Genomic DNA, 13,724 nt, shown 5'->3' on the forward strand with positions numbered 1-13,724 from the left:
AAAATATAATATAATACATGAATTGAGCACACCAAGAAGTCGAGCTTGGTTGAATCGGGCTTGTACAAAATGTGTCGCGAAAATGGGTATCCACAAGCATTTACTTTTTTTTATTTTTTGGCTAAAACCATTTACATACTTAAAGTTTAGTCATTTATTATTTATCCCCTAATTTTTAAATATTTGGACTAATAACATTATGTAGCATTTTATTTGAAGTTTCTTCCCATGTTCAATGTTGATATATCTGTAAAGTACCAATTAAACTCAAAATGATGTAATTGTAACGTACTAGTCGTTTTGAACACATGAAAAAAAAATCTACATTAGTATTATTATTGAGGAATTGCAAGATGAGTATATGAATATTGAGGCAAATGACCTTTCTTTATTCATTGGAGGGACTCAAGATGCAACATCAACTCGCACTCACATGCTGACAAGCACAACAGGCTTAGGTGTAGTTAATCTTTGTCGTATAGGATGCTGACTACATATGTTCTTTTAAAGTTTAAGAAAATTCCTTGAAAACCTTAACTCACATATATGGCTCTCATAATAATCTGGGAAGCACAGGTGCGGCTCCAGGGCCATCCCACCTGCACCCGACTCGCATCGATGCATTGATTCTCACTCAACAAGCCAATTTGCCACTTCTTTTTTCTTTTCTTTTTTTTTTGTCCTCCGATTCGCGCCAATTCTGGCCGAAATCGGCCATAATCTACCAAAAACTGACCAATACAGGCAAATTTAGTCTGAAACGGGCCAAAAGCCGGACCCGATCTCTCTGAATCTTTCCTCTTCATGCACTTACTGGTGAAGGCAACGTTTATTGGCAATGAAGGGTGACACTGGAAGTTCATGGAGACTACAAACTGAGCTCCTGAAACTGTGATAGAGAAAGTGAGGGAGAAAGTTTTGGACTATGGAAAGATTTTTGAATATGTGTATTGGTGTAAAAGATAAGGACTTCAAAAGTCAGAAAGATAACGTGTAAAAGGAGAAAAAAAATTGAAAGAAAAGAGTTGGAACTTGTGAAAATAGTAAAAATACAGGTTTTGATTCTTTGATTTTATCACCTTTACCCATCACTTTTTATTATGGATTTTACTAATGTGTGCCTTTAGGGCACACATTAATTTCCATTTTTGGAAAAAAATTTCTCGAGAATTGAAAAAGTAATGACAGCTTTTTCAATTATCGAGAAAATATTTTCAAAAATAGAAAACTTAATGTGTGCCCTTAGGGCACACATTAACCGGACCCTTTTATTATTCTTTAATACTTAGATTTAATACTTTGTTTTACTAACCACTTCTTCCCCAAGGCCCCACATCACTACCTCATTACTTCTTCTCTTTTTTTTTTTTTTTTTTTTTTTGAGGGAAAATAATATAATATTATAAATATGTTATTGTGCTAAAATTGAAGTTGTGTAAACATTATAATAATATATATAAATATGCTTTCAAATTTATCTACTATTGCTATTAAATTGATATATGTTTACCATTATATGAAAAAATATACTTAACAATATATCAAAATATATATATATATATATATATAACAATTTATTAATAAACGTATCCAATTGTACCTGTACCCTACTTTTTTTAAAATTTCTGAATCGTCGCATTGCACCCGCATCCACACCCGAACTCGAATCTGCACCTATCCTTCCTAGATAATAATTGCCTAGCACTGATGGCCTCGATTTACTAGATTCTCTCATAAGATACTTCTAGTTTCGATATTGCGAATGGGCACTACGAGACAGAGGGTCCGGCCTTCACAAGTCAACAATTCATTTTTTAATAGAGTTAGTGTGCAAGTAGCGCTCCTCTTCTTCCAGGTACCTACCTGATCCAATAACTATTTAAACAAAACTAGATATTGGTTGTTGATGGGAACATGCATGTGGAAGTCTTCGCATGTGCATAGATTATTAGTAAGCAAGTGGCCCTACCCCTCAAGTTGCTATTTGTTAAAAGATTAATTCTATTATATGTTTCAATTTTGGTGGTGACAGATTCTACCGTTAGAAAGCAGCTTTATGATTTATTGGGACAATATTTGTAACCCAAAACTTGGAGTAAGGAAGACTAAAACATACACAACAACAACAAAGTCTTAAAATTTAAAATTATCTTAAGAGAGTTCGGAGTAAGTAAATAGTCTCAAAATATATACAAATTTTTAAAATTATATTGACATTTTTGAAAATATGAAGAGTACGTTAAGTACAAAAATGATTATTTACAATTGAAAAAAAAAAAAAAAAAAAAGACAAGATGACCTCAAATGAATTTAGAATTTAATGTTGATGCCAAATGACTAGAAGTTCGTTCTTTCAAAGAAAATGTGACAAAAAAGGCCTGTTACTTGACTGATGAGATGTTAAAATGCAAAGGCTCTCTAAATAGAATGTGTACTTTCTTCTTTATTGAATCAAGTAAAAGGAGAGAGTACAAATAAATATCTGCTATTCTGCTATATATACATCAGGGCAGAGCAAAAGAAATGAGAGAAAAGAAATGGCGCCAAAATTCTAACAAACTAACTACCTAGCGCTAACTACACGGAGCCAATCATGTAATGACATCTGGACAGCTTCAGTAACTGTTTCTGGTGTTAAGTTGTGCACGTGTTGATCTTGTGACTTCATTTAAGTCCAACACTGCCGTTTTGTGCCTTCTTATATTTTTTGTTCAGATACACTACACGACACCGTTTCTTTTCTTTTCTTCACAGCATCACCATCTGAGGAACAGAGAGACAGACATTAATAAAGTGATCTTTATCTTTATATTTTTATCTCACTTTTGACTAACAAAAAGAAAAGTAGACATTTCTTTGAGTGCGCCCTTTATTCCTTACCCTGTAGAATAAAGTCTCCAGAAAAGAATAAAGTAAAAATGAGACAGCATTCACATGTCTGACTAATTAACCATTACATACAGTGGTGGCTTCAAGATTTTTTTTAGGGGTTCAGCGGTGGAAATTTATCATAGGGGCAAGTAAAACAATAAAATAATTAACTTTTTTTTTAATACGTGCAACTTCCATATTATATACATTATATAATAGCCTAAAATAATATTCTAAATATAATTTAGTATAAATATTGATAAGAAAACAACCATTAAATGCAAAAACAAATTTAATTAAATAACTAATAACATATATGGTTAGTCTCTTGGAGTCGGGACTAACTATAAATGTAAAATTAAGAAGAAAAAAAAAATAGTAACTGATATAAGTTTTAACTTTTGAAGTGTATGACTTCTTAACCGTACACTTGGTTAGTCCCTTGAAATTGGAGCAAGCACTAAAATAATTTTTGGATCTGGGAATCTTTAGAGCATTTATCAAACTACTTGATCAAACAGAGAGAAAAACTAAGAAAACATAGAAGGGAAAAAGAAAGATATAGAGAATGAGAAAAGAATCATAGATATAGATATAGATCTATTGGTTGTAATAGTGTGTACTTTTTAGTTGATGAAGAAGAAAAGTGCAGGGAAAAACAACTTTATTCTACTATATGGGAAAATAAGCCAAAGTCTTGGAAAAAGAGGATTTTTTTTTTTTTAATGAATGAGCAAAAATTGGAAACTTTTTTTTTCATTCTTATAACATTAAATTTTTTTTTTTTGTAGTGCTATTTGACACACCACTTTCACAACAAAACCTAAGTGGCAAGTTGTTACATGTAGGAAAAAAGTGATGTTCGTTGTGGGTTCTAATATAAACCAATTACAACTTGCCACTTGTTAAATTATTGTAAAAATATTATAAAAGTAGCAATCTTATTCAAACTTATGTCAATTGAGTTTAAACAAAATTTAGGACTAGGAGGTTCAAAATTTTATTTTATGAGCTAAAGAAAAGTTATTAAAAGGAATATATATATATATATATATTTGAACCCCCTAGCCTTAAGGTAAAGCCGCCCCTGCACACATATAAAGAAAAAGAAAGAAACGGCTTTAGTTTAAAGCAGCGTATGCGTGAAGTTGAAGTGGTGAGGAACCATTATATTGTAACTTTTATTCTTAAATAGACTATTGGATTTTGTTAGAGCATTTACACTGTGCATTAACTATTAAAATATACTAACTTTATAGCACGCGCGTTATGCACTTATGCTTCTAGTAAAAGATGCACTATCTAATCCTGAAACAGAATGAATGTATAGCAACTAAGACATGATAAGATTAATATTTAACTCTAAAATTGAGCTCAATGATTGCGCATCAGACCAATGCATGTGAAATATTAGTTTCTTGCTTAATGAGGGAGGTAGAAATTTATACAAATCAATAATTTTTTGTTAAATGAATTAAAGACTATATTAATTTTTTGTGTGTTTCAGTTAGCTCAAGTCTCTGATGATTAAATAAGAGATTTAGAGTTTAATTCCTACCTACACCAAAAACCAATTGGTGTTTTGATTTGATGATGAAGAACAAAAATCACAAAAGTGAATGTCATAGATTAAAACTCTATATAAAAAAAAAAGTTTTAGGTAACATAAAAAAAAATATATAAATTAAATAATTTTAAGTAAATTAAATAATAAACGTCACTTTTATATGTCTTAATATACAAAGGAATATCATAGAGATATAATCATAACATTAAATGAAAACTTTTCATTTTTTTTTTTATGGGTTGCAATGTAGAACATGTCTCAATTTTGTAACCAAAAAATTTATAGCATCTTTTCCTGTAATGGAAAAATAAAAATTCCATGCATACATGTATCCCTTACTCTCAATTTACAAAATGAAAAGGAGTTTGTTTTAAGGGAAAAAAGAAAGAAATTTTACTAACGAGATAAACTTATATTTTTGGAAACATATGCTTTAAATGCTCTTAAAGTTAATGAGTAAAATGTATAAAAAATAAAAGAAATAATAAAAGAAAATATAAACAAATATAGATAAATTGGGGAGCGAATTGTTAATTCTCACTATTCAAAAATAATAATTAAATATAAAAGTTACATGAAGTCAAGTGATGAAAAGAAAATTCAAATCCAAATGATCTTGTGTCAGAGAATTGAGAAATGCCACATTCCATAAGACTCAAAAAAAAAAAAAAAAATGTTGAAGAATCACGTACACATAAATCATTTTTTTTTTTTTTTTTTTTTTTTAAGTTTAAATTTTTTTTTTTTTTGAGTTTAAAGTTTTTAGATGCTTCAATAACAAATACGGTAAGAAATGAAGATCTGATTCAACATGTCAAGTATAAAGAATTTGTAGAAGGAGTACTTATTTTACTTAATATCACTGGTCAAAGTGTTTTCTGCGTAGCGGTGAGACTAACCACAGGAGAAAAGTGAGACAATGAATGCATACCATCTAACGGAGGAAAAAATTGCTAAATGTCATTTTTGGGCAAACTAAGTAGCGTTTTACCCTATTTTTTAAACTAATTAGGGAAATACCCCTCTTTTGAAACTCGATTTTGATTAAAAAAAAAAAATCTGGAGCCCTATAGCGGCATTTTTAAGGACCTATAGTAACGTTTTCAGGACCTATAGTGACGTTTTGTAACTCGACTTCTATTAAATCGAGTTATAGGCAATTTTTTTTTTTTACCTATAACTCAATTTCATATAAATCGAGTTACAAAACGCCACTATAAGCTCTTTAAAAATGTCGCTATAGGGCCTAACTCGATTTTGAGAAAATCGATTTTCAAAAGAGGGGCATTTCTCTAATTAGTTTGAAAAATAGGGCAAAATGCTGCTTAGTTTGCCTAAAAAGGACATTTAGCAATTTTGTCCATCTAACGGAGGTAGAAACTTAGGTAATCATTAACCAATAGTTCCCATTTGTATGGAAGAATTTTACCAAAACTACGTAATTTTAAGTTGTTGAAGATATTATAGAAAGTTAAGGCTGCCGACAAAAAATGAGGTAATTTTAAGTTGTTGAAGATATTGTAGAAAGTTAAGGCTGCTGACAAAAAATGAGATAATTCATAACACAGCTAGGCTTAGAAATAATGAAGAGATCGAATGCCACATGCATGGCAAACCGAAAGGTATATACCACGCCATTTGAACTGGGTATATTCAGTACTCATTGGGTCATCATCATATTCATTACTAATTCTCAATGCCTATTAAGAAGGCCCTGATAAATTTGGGCCTGAGCAACTTCAAATGATAAATACTACCACACCAAATATATAGAGGCTTAAACATTCCACAATAAATCATTTTTTTTTTTTTTTTTTTTTTTTAAGTTTAAAGTTTTTAGATGCTTCAATAACAAATACGGTAAGAAATGAATATCTGATTCAACATGTCGAGTATAAAGAATTTGTAGAAGTACTTATTTTACTTAATATCACTGGTCGAAGTGTGCGTCTTCTGCGTAGCGGTGAGACTAACCACAGGAGAAAAGTGAGAATGAATGCATACCATCTAAGGGAGGTAGAAACTTAGGTAATCATTAACCAATAGTTCCCATTTGTATGGAAGAATTTTACCAAAACTACGTAATTTTAAGTTGTTGAAGATATTATAGAAAGTTAAGGCTGCTGACAAAAAATGAGATAATTCATAACACAGCTAGGCTTAGAAATAATGAAGAGATCGAATGCCACATGCATGGCAAACCGCAAGGTATATAACACGCCATTTGAACTGGGTATATTCAGTACTCATTGGGTCATCATCATATTCATTACTAATTCTCAATGCCTATTAAGAAGGCCCTGATAAATTTGGGCCTGAGCAACTTCAAATGATAAATACTACCACACCAAATATATAGAGGCTTAAACATTCCACACACATACCTGAGAGCAAAACCCTGATGCAAGTCCTTCAAGCTATGGGGTTAGTTTTGTTGCTGGATTAACAACAAAATCACCCAGGCCCTATTTAAGAAAAGAAATGCAAAGGAATTAAAAAGAAAAAAGAAACAAAAAATGAAATATACTGCCAGAAACGAATTCTGTTTAGAGAATAGCAAGAAAGACAGCGCGACTTACCAAAAAAAGGTCACAGAAAAATAGTGTATCAACCTTGCAAATTCATCAAAGCTACCAATTTCACTGGGATTTCTAGTCCTTGCAATCAGAGTCACCTTGTTCTTGTGTGCTTGAATTCCCAATCCAATTTCCCAAATGTGGAATGAATCTTTCAATTAAATGAGGGAGTCGTATCCTCTTTGGGTGTGGTACATCTACCTCATTATAGGTAACTTCTCCACCAGGTCCATCCCCATCCCCATCATGGTCATCATGACTTCGCTTAATTATGGTATTTTTTGCTAAATCGTCTGAATCATCCTCATAAGAAGTGATGCTGCAGCTACAGGAACTAGCCATATTTTGTTTGAGATCTTCAATGTCTTGCGCGTATACCAAACGAGCCCCGCATCTCGTCACCTTCAAGCTTGTACCTTCAATTTCAATTCCAACATCAACTTGACTCAATTGATCATTAGCATTGACTTGACTCAATATCTTGTCCCATAGCCCTTCCATAGAAAAATATTTTATCCAAAGGTGATTTGAATCAATCTTACCAGATTGCTCGGAAAAACCAAAGCTTAAGTAATCTGGAACTTTATATCCATTGACATTACAAAGAAAATTAATAAAATGAGTAACTGGATGATTTTCCGAACTTTCCTGAGGATGTTGGAGTGGATAATGCTCGCAAAATACAAAAACAACACACAGAGCAATTCCTATAAAACCTAGAGGCTCTTGTAGATTCAATGAAGGCCCCTCACTTTGATGGCTAAACCATTTTGGAATTCTACTTCCAGGTATAAGAATATTTTGGAGACCTAAATTTGGTCTCTGAAACACATAAATCAAGATATTAGAGAGAGAGGGAGAGAGAGAGAGAGAGAGAGAGAGAGAGAGAGAGCTAAATGTAACGTCTCAGCATTGTTAAGAACATGCCACTGTAATCTTGATTGTCATTTAATTTGAAGCAGTTAAGAAGATAAAGATGTGGATGAACATCTTCTTCTGGTCTTAAGGGTAATGTTTCGAGTGAGGTACAACCTTCTGCCCCCAAATAATCAATACTTAATGGAAGCTGTGGCAGTGATCATAGATTAGTGCAACCACTCAAATAAAGAGAATCCAGTTTAGATAGTCGAATGATATCTTCAGGAAGGGAAATGAAATTATTTCCCTTTAAATTTAAATTTGTTAAAGAGGACAAACAACCAATAACATCAGGGACTACCTGTAGATTGCAATAACTTAGATTCATATAGGTCAAAAAGGACAAGCCTGATAGAGCAAGCATTGACATGCCCATGGGATCTAGACTTCTTCTTTGCAATAAAGGAAAGTTGAGGAGTTTATTTGATGGTTTAGATGATAGAAAATTACATCCATGGAGAGAGAGATTTTGGAGATTTTTTAAGAGAACCATGGACGAAGGTAACTCTTTTATAGCAGTTCTACTCCCATCTATCTCCTCTAGGCCTTCAATATTTCCCAAGTTCTCTGGCAATTTGTCAAGTTCTAAGCAGTCAGATATATTGAGAGTTTTTAAAGACGTCAAACTACAAATTGAAATAGGAAGACTTGAAAGGTTTTTGCAATCTCTTAGATCCAAGTCTATAAGGCCAATTGAGCGTTCCACTAATAATGATGGATCTTTTATAGCAGTCTCACTCAAACAAAGTTTTGACAAACGTGACATATTTTTCACAATCTCTAGAAACTTCTTCAATTTCGAACAACCACCAAGATCGAAAAATTCAAGAGCTTCCAAGCTGATCTTGTGAGGAAGGCTTTTGAGACACTTACAACCATTCAAATCCAATAGAATAAGCCGTTTAAGACCTCCAATAGATGCATGAATCTTATATAGTCCTGTACAACGTTGAAGAATTAATTGCTTAAGATTTGGGGCTCCACTTAGGTCCGGGATCTCAATCAAGTTTCGAGAGTCACTCAAATCAATGAGTTTTAACTTATTTAAAATCTGTTATAAACCAATAAATAATTAGACTAGCTCAAGCATTAATGAAAAAGCAGGAAATACAAATTAGTATAAGTGAAAATCTTACTATAATTCCTTTCCATAGTTGTTTGATGTCGCTGCAATGCATTCTTAGTTCAACAAGTTTATTTGGTTGGAAATTGGCGGGCATTGATTTTAAAGGATATCCATGCCAATCAATTACACGTAACTCATTAGAAAGATAATTGAGGCCCTGTGGAAGTTGGATAGGACCTCCAATGAGGTCTTGTGGAGGATGCACATAACCAATTTTAAGAAATCTCAAAATTTTCATCTTTGAGAAGGCTTTAGCACTCAAGTGTTCCTTTGCTTCAATAGGCATGTTTAGCATTATGCCTTCAACTACCTCTGTTCCCTAATAACCAAGGACAATGAAATTAGAGTAATTGACAAATATTTAGAAGAAATTGTTAAAATATATATAATTCTATAAGTTTAGGTCTAGAATGTACAACTTACAGTACTATTCTTCAATATATGAAGGACATCCTCATAACGCCATAACCTACTTCGACAACCAAGCTCTTCAGGGGATTCACAGTGAACAATTTCTTGGCCCATTTCTTGTAGCAAATCATGCATCCACAAAGATTCATGCATCAACAAACTTCTCTCTCTATCAATGGTTATGAGTGATTTGTCTATAAGAACTTTAATATTGTAGTTTGGATAGTAACCAAAACTTTCTAGCATATCTCTTATGCAATCTTTGTTCTCTCCTTTGAAAAAACATGCAATATCCAAAAACAATTCCTTTTGAGTATACATCAGACCATCAAAACTTATTTGAAATATATTTACAATGTTTCTATCAGGTTCTTGTTTTAGTTTATATGAGGCACTTTTCCATTCATCTATTCTCTTTTCAAACAACAAAGAACCTAAAACTTTAAGAAACAAAGGAAGGCCATTGGCATAATTTACCAAGTCCTTAGACAAATCCACATAATTTTCTTCAGGATAGGGTTTCTTGAAAGCTCTCCAACTAAAAAGCTGCAAAGCATCGTTGTCATTCAATCCCTTTATTGTATATATATCATTTATACCACGTCTTCTCAACAAGTGCTTATCTCTACTTGTTACAATGATTCTACTCCCTGAACCAAACCAAACATGATTCCCAACTAATGCTTCTAGTTGTTCATCTCCATCCACATCATCAAGAACAATAAGAACCTTTTCGTTACGTAGTCTATTCCCTATAACATTGATCCCCTCAAAAACATTCGATATATTTTTTCTACTTCCCTTAAGGATGTTAGAAAGAAGTTGTTCTTGTAAAGAAACTAGATGATGATTTTTAGTTTTTTCTCTTACATTAGCTATAAAGCTGCTAGCTTCAAAGCTACTAGCAATTCTTTCATGAATTTCAAATGCAAGAGTTGTTTTACCCATTCCACCCATCCCGCAAATCCCAACAAAACGAACACCACCCGACCCTTCAACTAAATATAAATCCAACATTTCCATCATAGGAGATTCTATTCCAACAAGTTCCTTGGAAATGGCACTTTGAAATATAGGATTCAATTCACTAGATATCCTTTCAATGATTTCTTGGATAATTACTGATTCATGCCTGCAAAGAAGATAGCAAAAAAAAAAAAAATTTGATGACTATATAATATATAGCATAAATATAGGAGACAAAATATTCAAAATACAATCTTAGATTCATTGAGAAAAAGTGGAATCTAAAAAGTGCATAATATTAATAAGGGTCGTCAAATAGCCCATGGCCCATAGCCCCGGCTCAGAAACCCGACGGCCCACCGGGCTAATGGGTGGCCCAACTCGTTGTTATTGAGGCTCATGGGTAGCCCACTAGCCCAGTGGGTTAGGCCGTGGGCTAGTTTTTATGCCCATAGGTACCCAGTGGGCTAGCCTAGTAGCCCAACCCGTTGCCCAGCTCGTTGGCCTAACCCATTGGCCCAGCCCAATAACTTGTAATTCATAAAAAAAAAAAAATATATAGAAAGTGTATAAAGAATTGATCTTGAGATATTATAGATAAATTTCTTAAGATAACTCCCTGAACCACTAAGATACTCAAAGTAATTGTACTAAACTTAGTTTACTAGATATATATTTTTTTAGTAATCTGGCAAATTTGAATTAACCATTTGACATTTTTTTTAATTAAAGAAAAAAATATAAATCTATTTAAAGCCTTAATAAAAAAAAATTAAATAGGTTTCTATCAACAAAACAAAAAATTAAATAGATTTGACTGTAAAAAAATTTGTAATTAAATATTAAATTCTTTCCTTAAAAAAATAGATTGATTATTCCCTTATAAAAAATTGATTCTTTCTTTATAAAATAATAAAATAATATGCTAACACAAGCCCATGAGTAGCCTATTAAGCCCAACCCGATAGCCTAGCTTGCTAAAGACAAAATGGGCATTACCCATGGGCAGGGTCATGGGTTGAGGTTTTCTCTTTCGGCCCAGTCCGACCCGACCTGTTAACTAGTTAATAGCCCATTATGCCCAGCCCATTGTGCCCATGGACCAAGTAAAAATGGGCCGGGCTGGCCCGACCAGGCCCATTGACGACCCTTAATAATATAGCATCGTAATTGAGGTTTGATTTGTTTGTCACGTCGGATAGTCTATGTGAGAACCATGTGTTTCCTTCTAATTGTAATATTTTAATGGGTTAAGAGTGTGCCTAATTTGTCACACTCTAACTATCACGATAGTTAGATTGTGACAAATTTTAATGTTATTTTTTTGTAAGTTTCTCAGATTTTAATTTTCATACTCCTTTTTTCTATTTCTTTTATCTTCACAATAAGAAAAAAAGATAAAATAGATAGACCAATTGAAGTACTTAACTATTTACTGTATATTTATGCTTCTGGCCTATCACTACAACAAAATGTATTTTTAGTGACGAAAATTAGTGAGGAAATATTTTTCGTCACTAAAAATACAGCTTTAGTGACGAAATATGAATTTTGTCACTAATAATGAAAAAAATTATAACATTTAGTGACGAAAAATAAATTTCGTCGCTATTGTGATCTAAAAAATGGGCACCAGTGGAGGGAAACTTTGGCGCGAGTTTAATTAATCTATAGTGACGAAATATTTTGTCACTAAAAGTTGAAATTTCTAGTAACGAAATATTTCGTCACTATAAGTATTACTATGGATAGTATTAGTAAGGAAAATCCTTTCGTAACTATAAAGAAGAATTAGTGACGAAAAATATTCGTCACTAAAAGTAATAATAGTTTTGCATTTATATGTTTTTAGTGATGAAATCACAATTCGTCACTAAAAAAATGCTTTAGTGACAAAATATGAATTTCGTCTCTAAAAATCTTAACAAAGCCCGGTCTTTAGTGACGATACTAGAATTCGTTACTAATGACTTATAAGCCTAATTTCAATACCCAGCACGCCAAAAATAAAAACCAAAAGCAACAAACATTTCACAAACTCTCTCTGAGCCATTTTGGTCAAAAAAAAAAAAAAAGAGCCAACCAAAAAAACCTAAACCATCATCGCCGTTAAGCTCAGCCGTCGTTGATGAAGCTCAAACCGTTGTCGATGAAGCTCCGTTAAGAGCCAACTGTCGCCGATGAAGCTCAACAACGACGCTTCAGCTCGCCGTTGCAAATATCCACTCTAACGGAGCTGAAGCATCGCCGATTAAGCTCAACGGCGATGCTTCAGCTCGCTGATCGCGACGAATGGCTAAGATTCAGCTCTGTTGGCGGCGAATGGCGACGATTCAGCTCTGTTGGCGTCGCTTCAGGTCGCCGATCATTGACGACGCTTCGGGTCGCCGATCGTGACGATTTAGCTCCGTTGGTGACGATTCAGCTCCATTGGCGATGATTGGGGATGATTCAGCTCCGTTGGCGACGATTTAGCTCGCCGTTGGCGACGCTTCAGTTCGCGACCCTTCATCTCCCCTTCGTGCTGGTGACCCTTCGCCTCCCCTTTGCACTGGTGACGGCGACGGCGACAGTGACTGTGAGGTTCTTTGGTCTTTCTTTCTATAAATAAAGGTATAAATAAATATATTTATTTGTGCAGAACATTTTAACTGCTCAAAGAAGAAATTCTACAAGAAATAAAAATTAGATGAAAATACAGTGTTATCGTGAGGTATTGTGCTCTTTATTTTGTAGTGATTGAGTTTTTCAATTGATTATTTATGCTTGCTATTGCTATATCATTAATTGGCTAATGATGTATACCTTTGGGCTATAAATTGGTAGATTAGCTTAAAATTAGAATTAGCCGTAATTACAACTTGGGGTCTAAATTATTACGATAATTAAAATTTGGTAATCTCAAGAAAGAAAGGCAAAGAAGAAGAAATTATTAGGTTCACCGGGAGGACTGCTGATGTGGTCCTCCCAACCAATGAAATGATGCCATTTATGCAAATGTGTGAGTGGGTGTCTTAATCAACAAGAGGAATAAAAAATAAAAATTACTAGGTGATATTACATTTGCATATATATTACAGTATTTTATTAGTTGGAAGGTAAGGGAGAATCATGTTAGCAGTCCTCTTGATGGACCTAACAATTTCTTGCGAAGAATAGGAGAATGTAGTGAGAAATAAATTGTGTTTAACATGGCATTTTTCTAACCTTTATATCATTTATTTGCCATGTGTCATCCATCAAAAAATAATAATAATAATAATAATTAAAAAAAAAAAAAAAAAAAGAA

The 13,724-nt window shown here is 33.1% G+C and overlaps 1 protein-coding gene across 1 annotated transcript in view; it reads right to left on the minus strand.

The window, feature by feature from the left end:
• Positions 1–7,906: 7,906 nt before the first annotated feature.
• The window catches only part of LOC112035083 (disease resistance protein RUN1), a 7,955-nt gene continuing 2,137 nt past the window's right edge, over positions 7,907–13,724 (minus strand). Inside the window, 3 exon segments of the mRNA XM_065760549.1 lie at positions 7,907–8,983; positions 9,069–9,377; positions 9,482–10,601. Coding sequence (XP_065616621.1) covers positions 7,907–8,983; positions 9,069–9,377; positions 9,482–10,601 — 2,506 coding nt within the window.

The sequence above is a fragment of the Quercus suber genome, unplaced genomic scaffold (genome assembly GCF_002906115.3).
Source record: "Quercus suber isolate HL8 unplaced genomic scaffold, Cork oak 2.0 scaffold_372, whole genome shotgun sequence".
NCBI classification, from domain to species: domain Eukaryota; kingdom Viridiplantae; phylum Streptophyta; class Magnoliopsida; order Fagales; family Fagaceae; genus Quercus; species Quercus suber.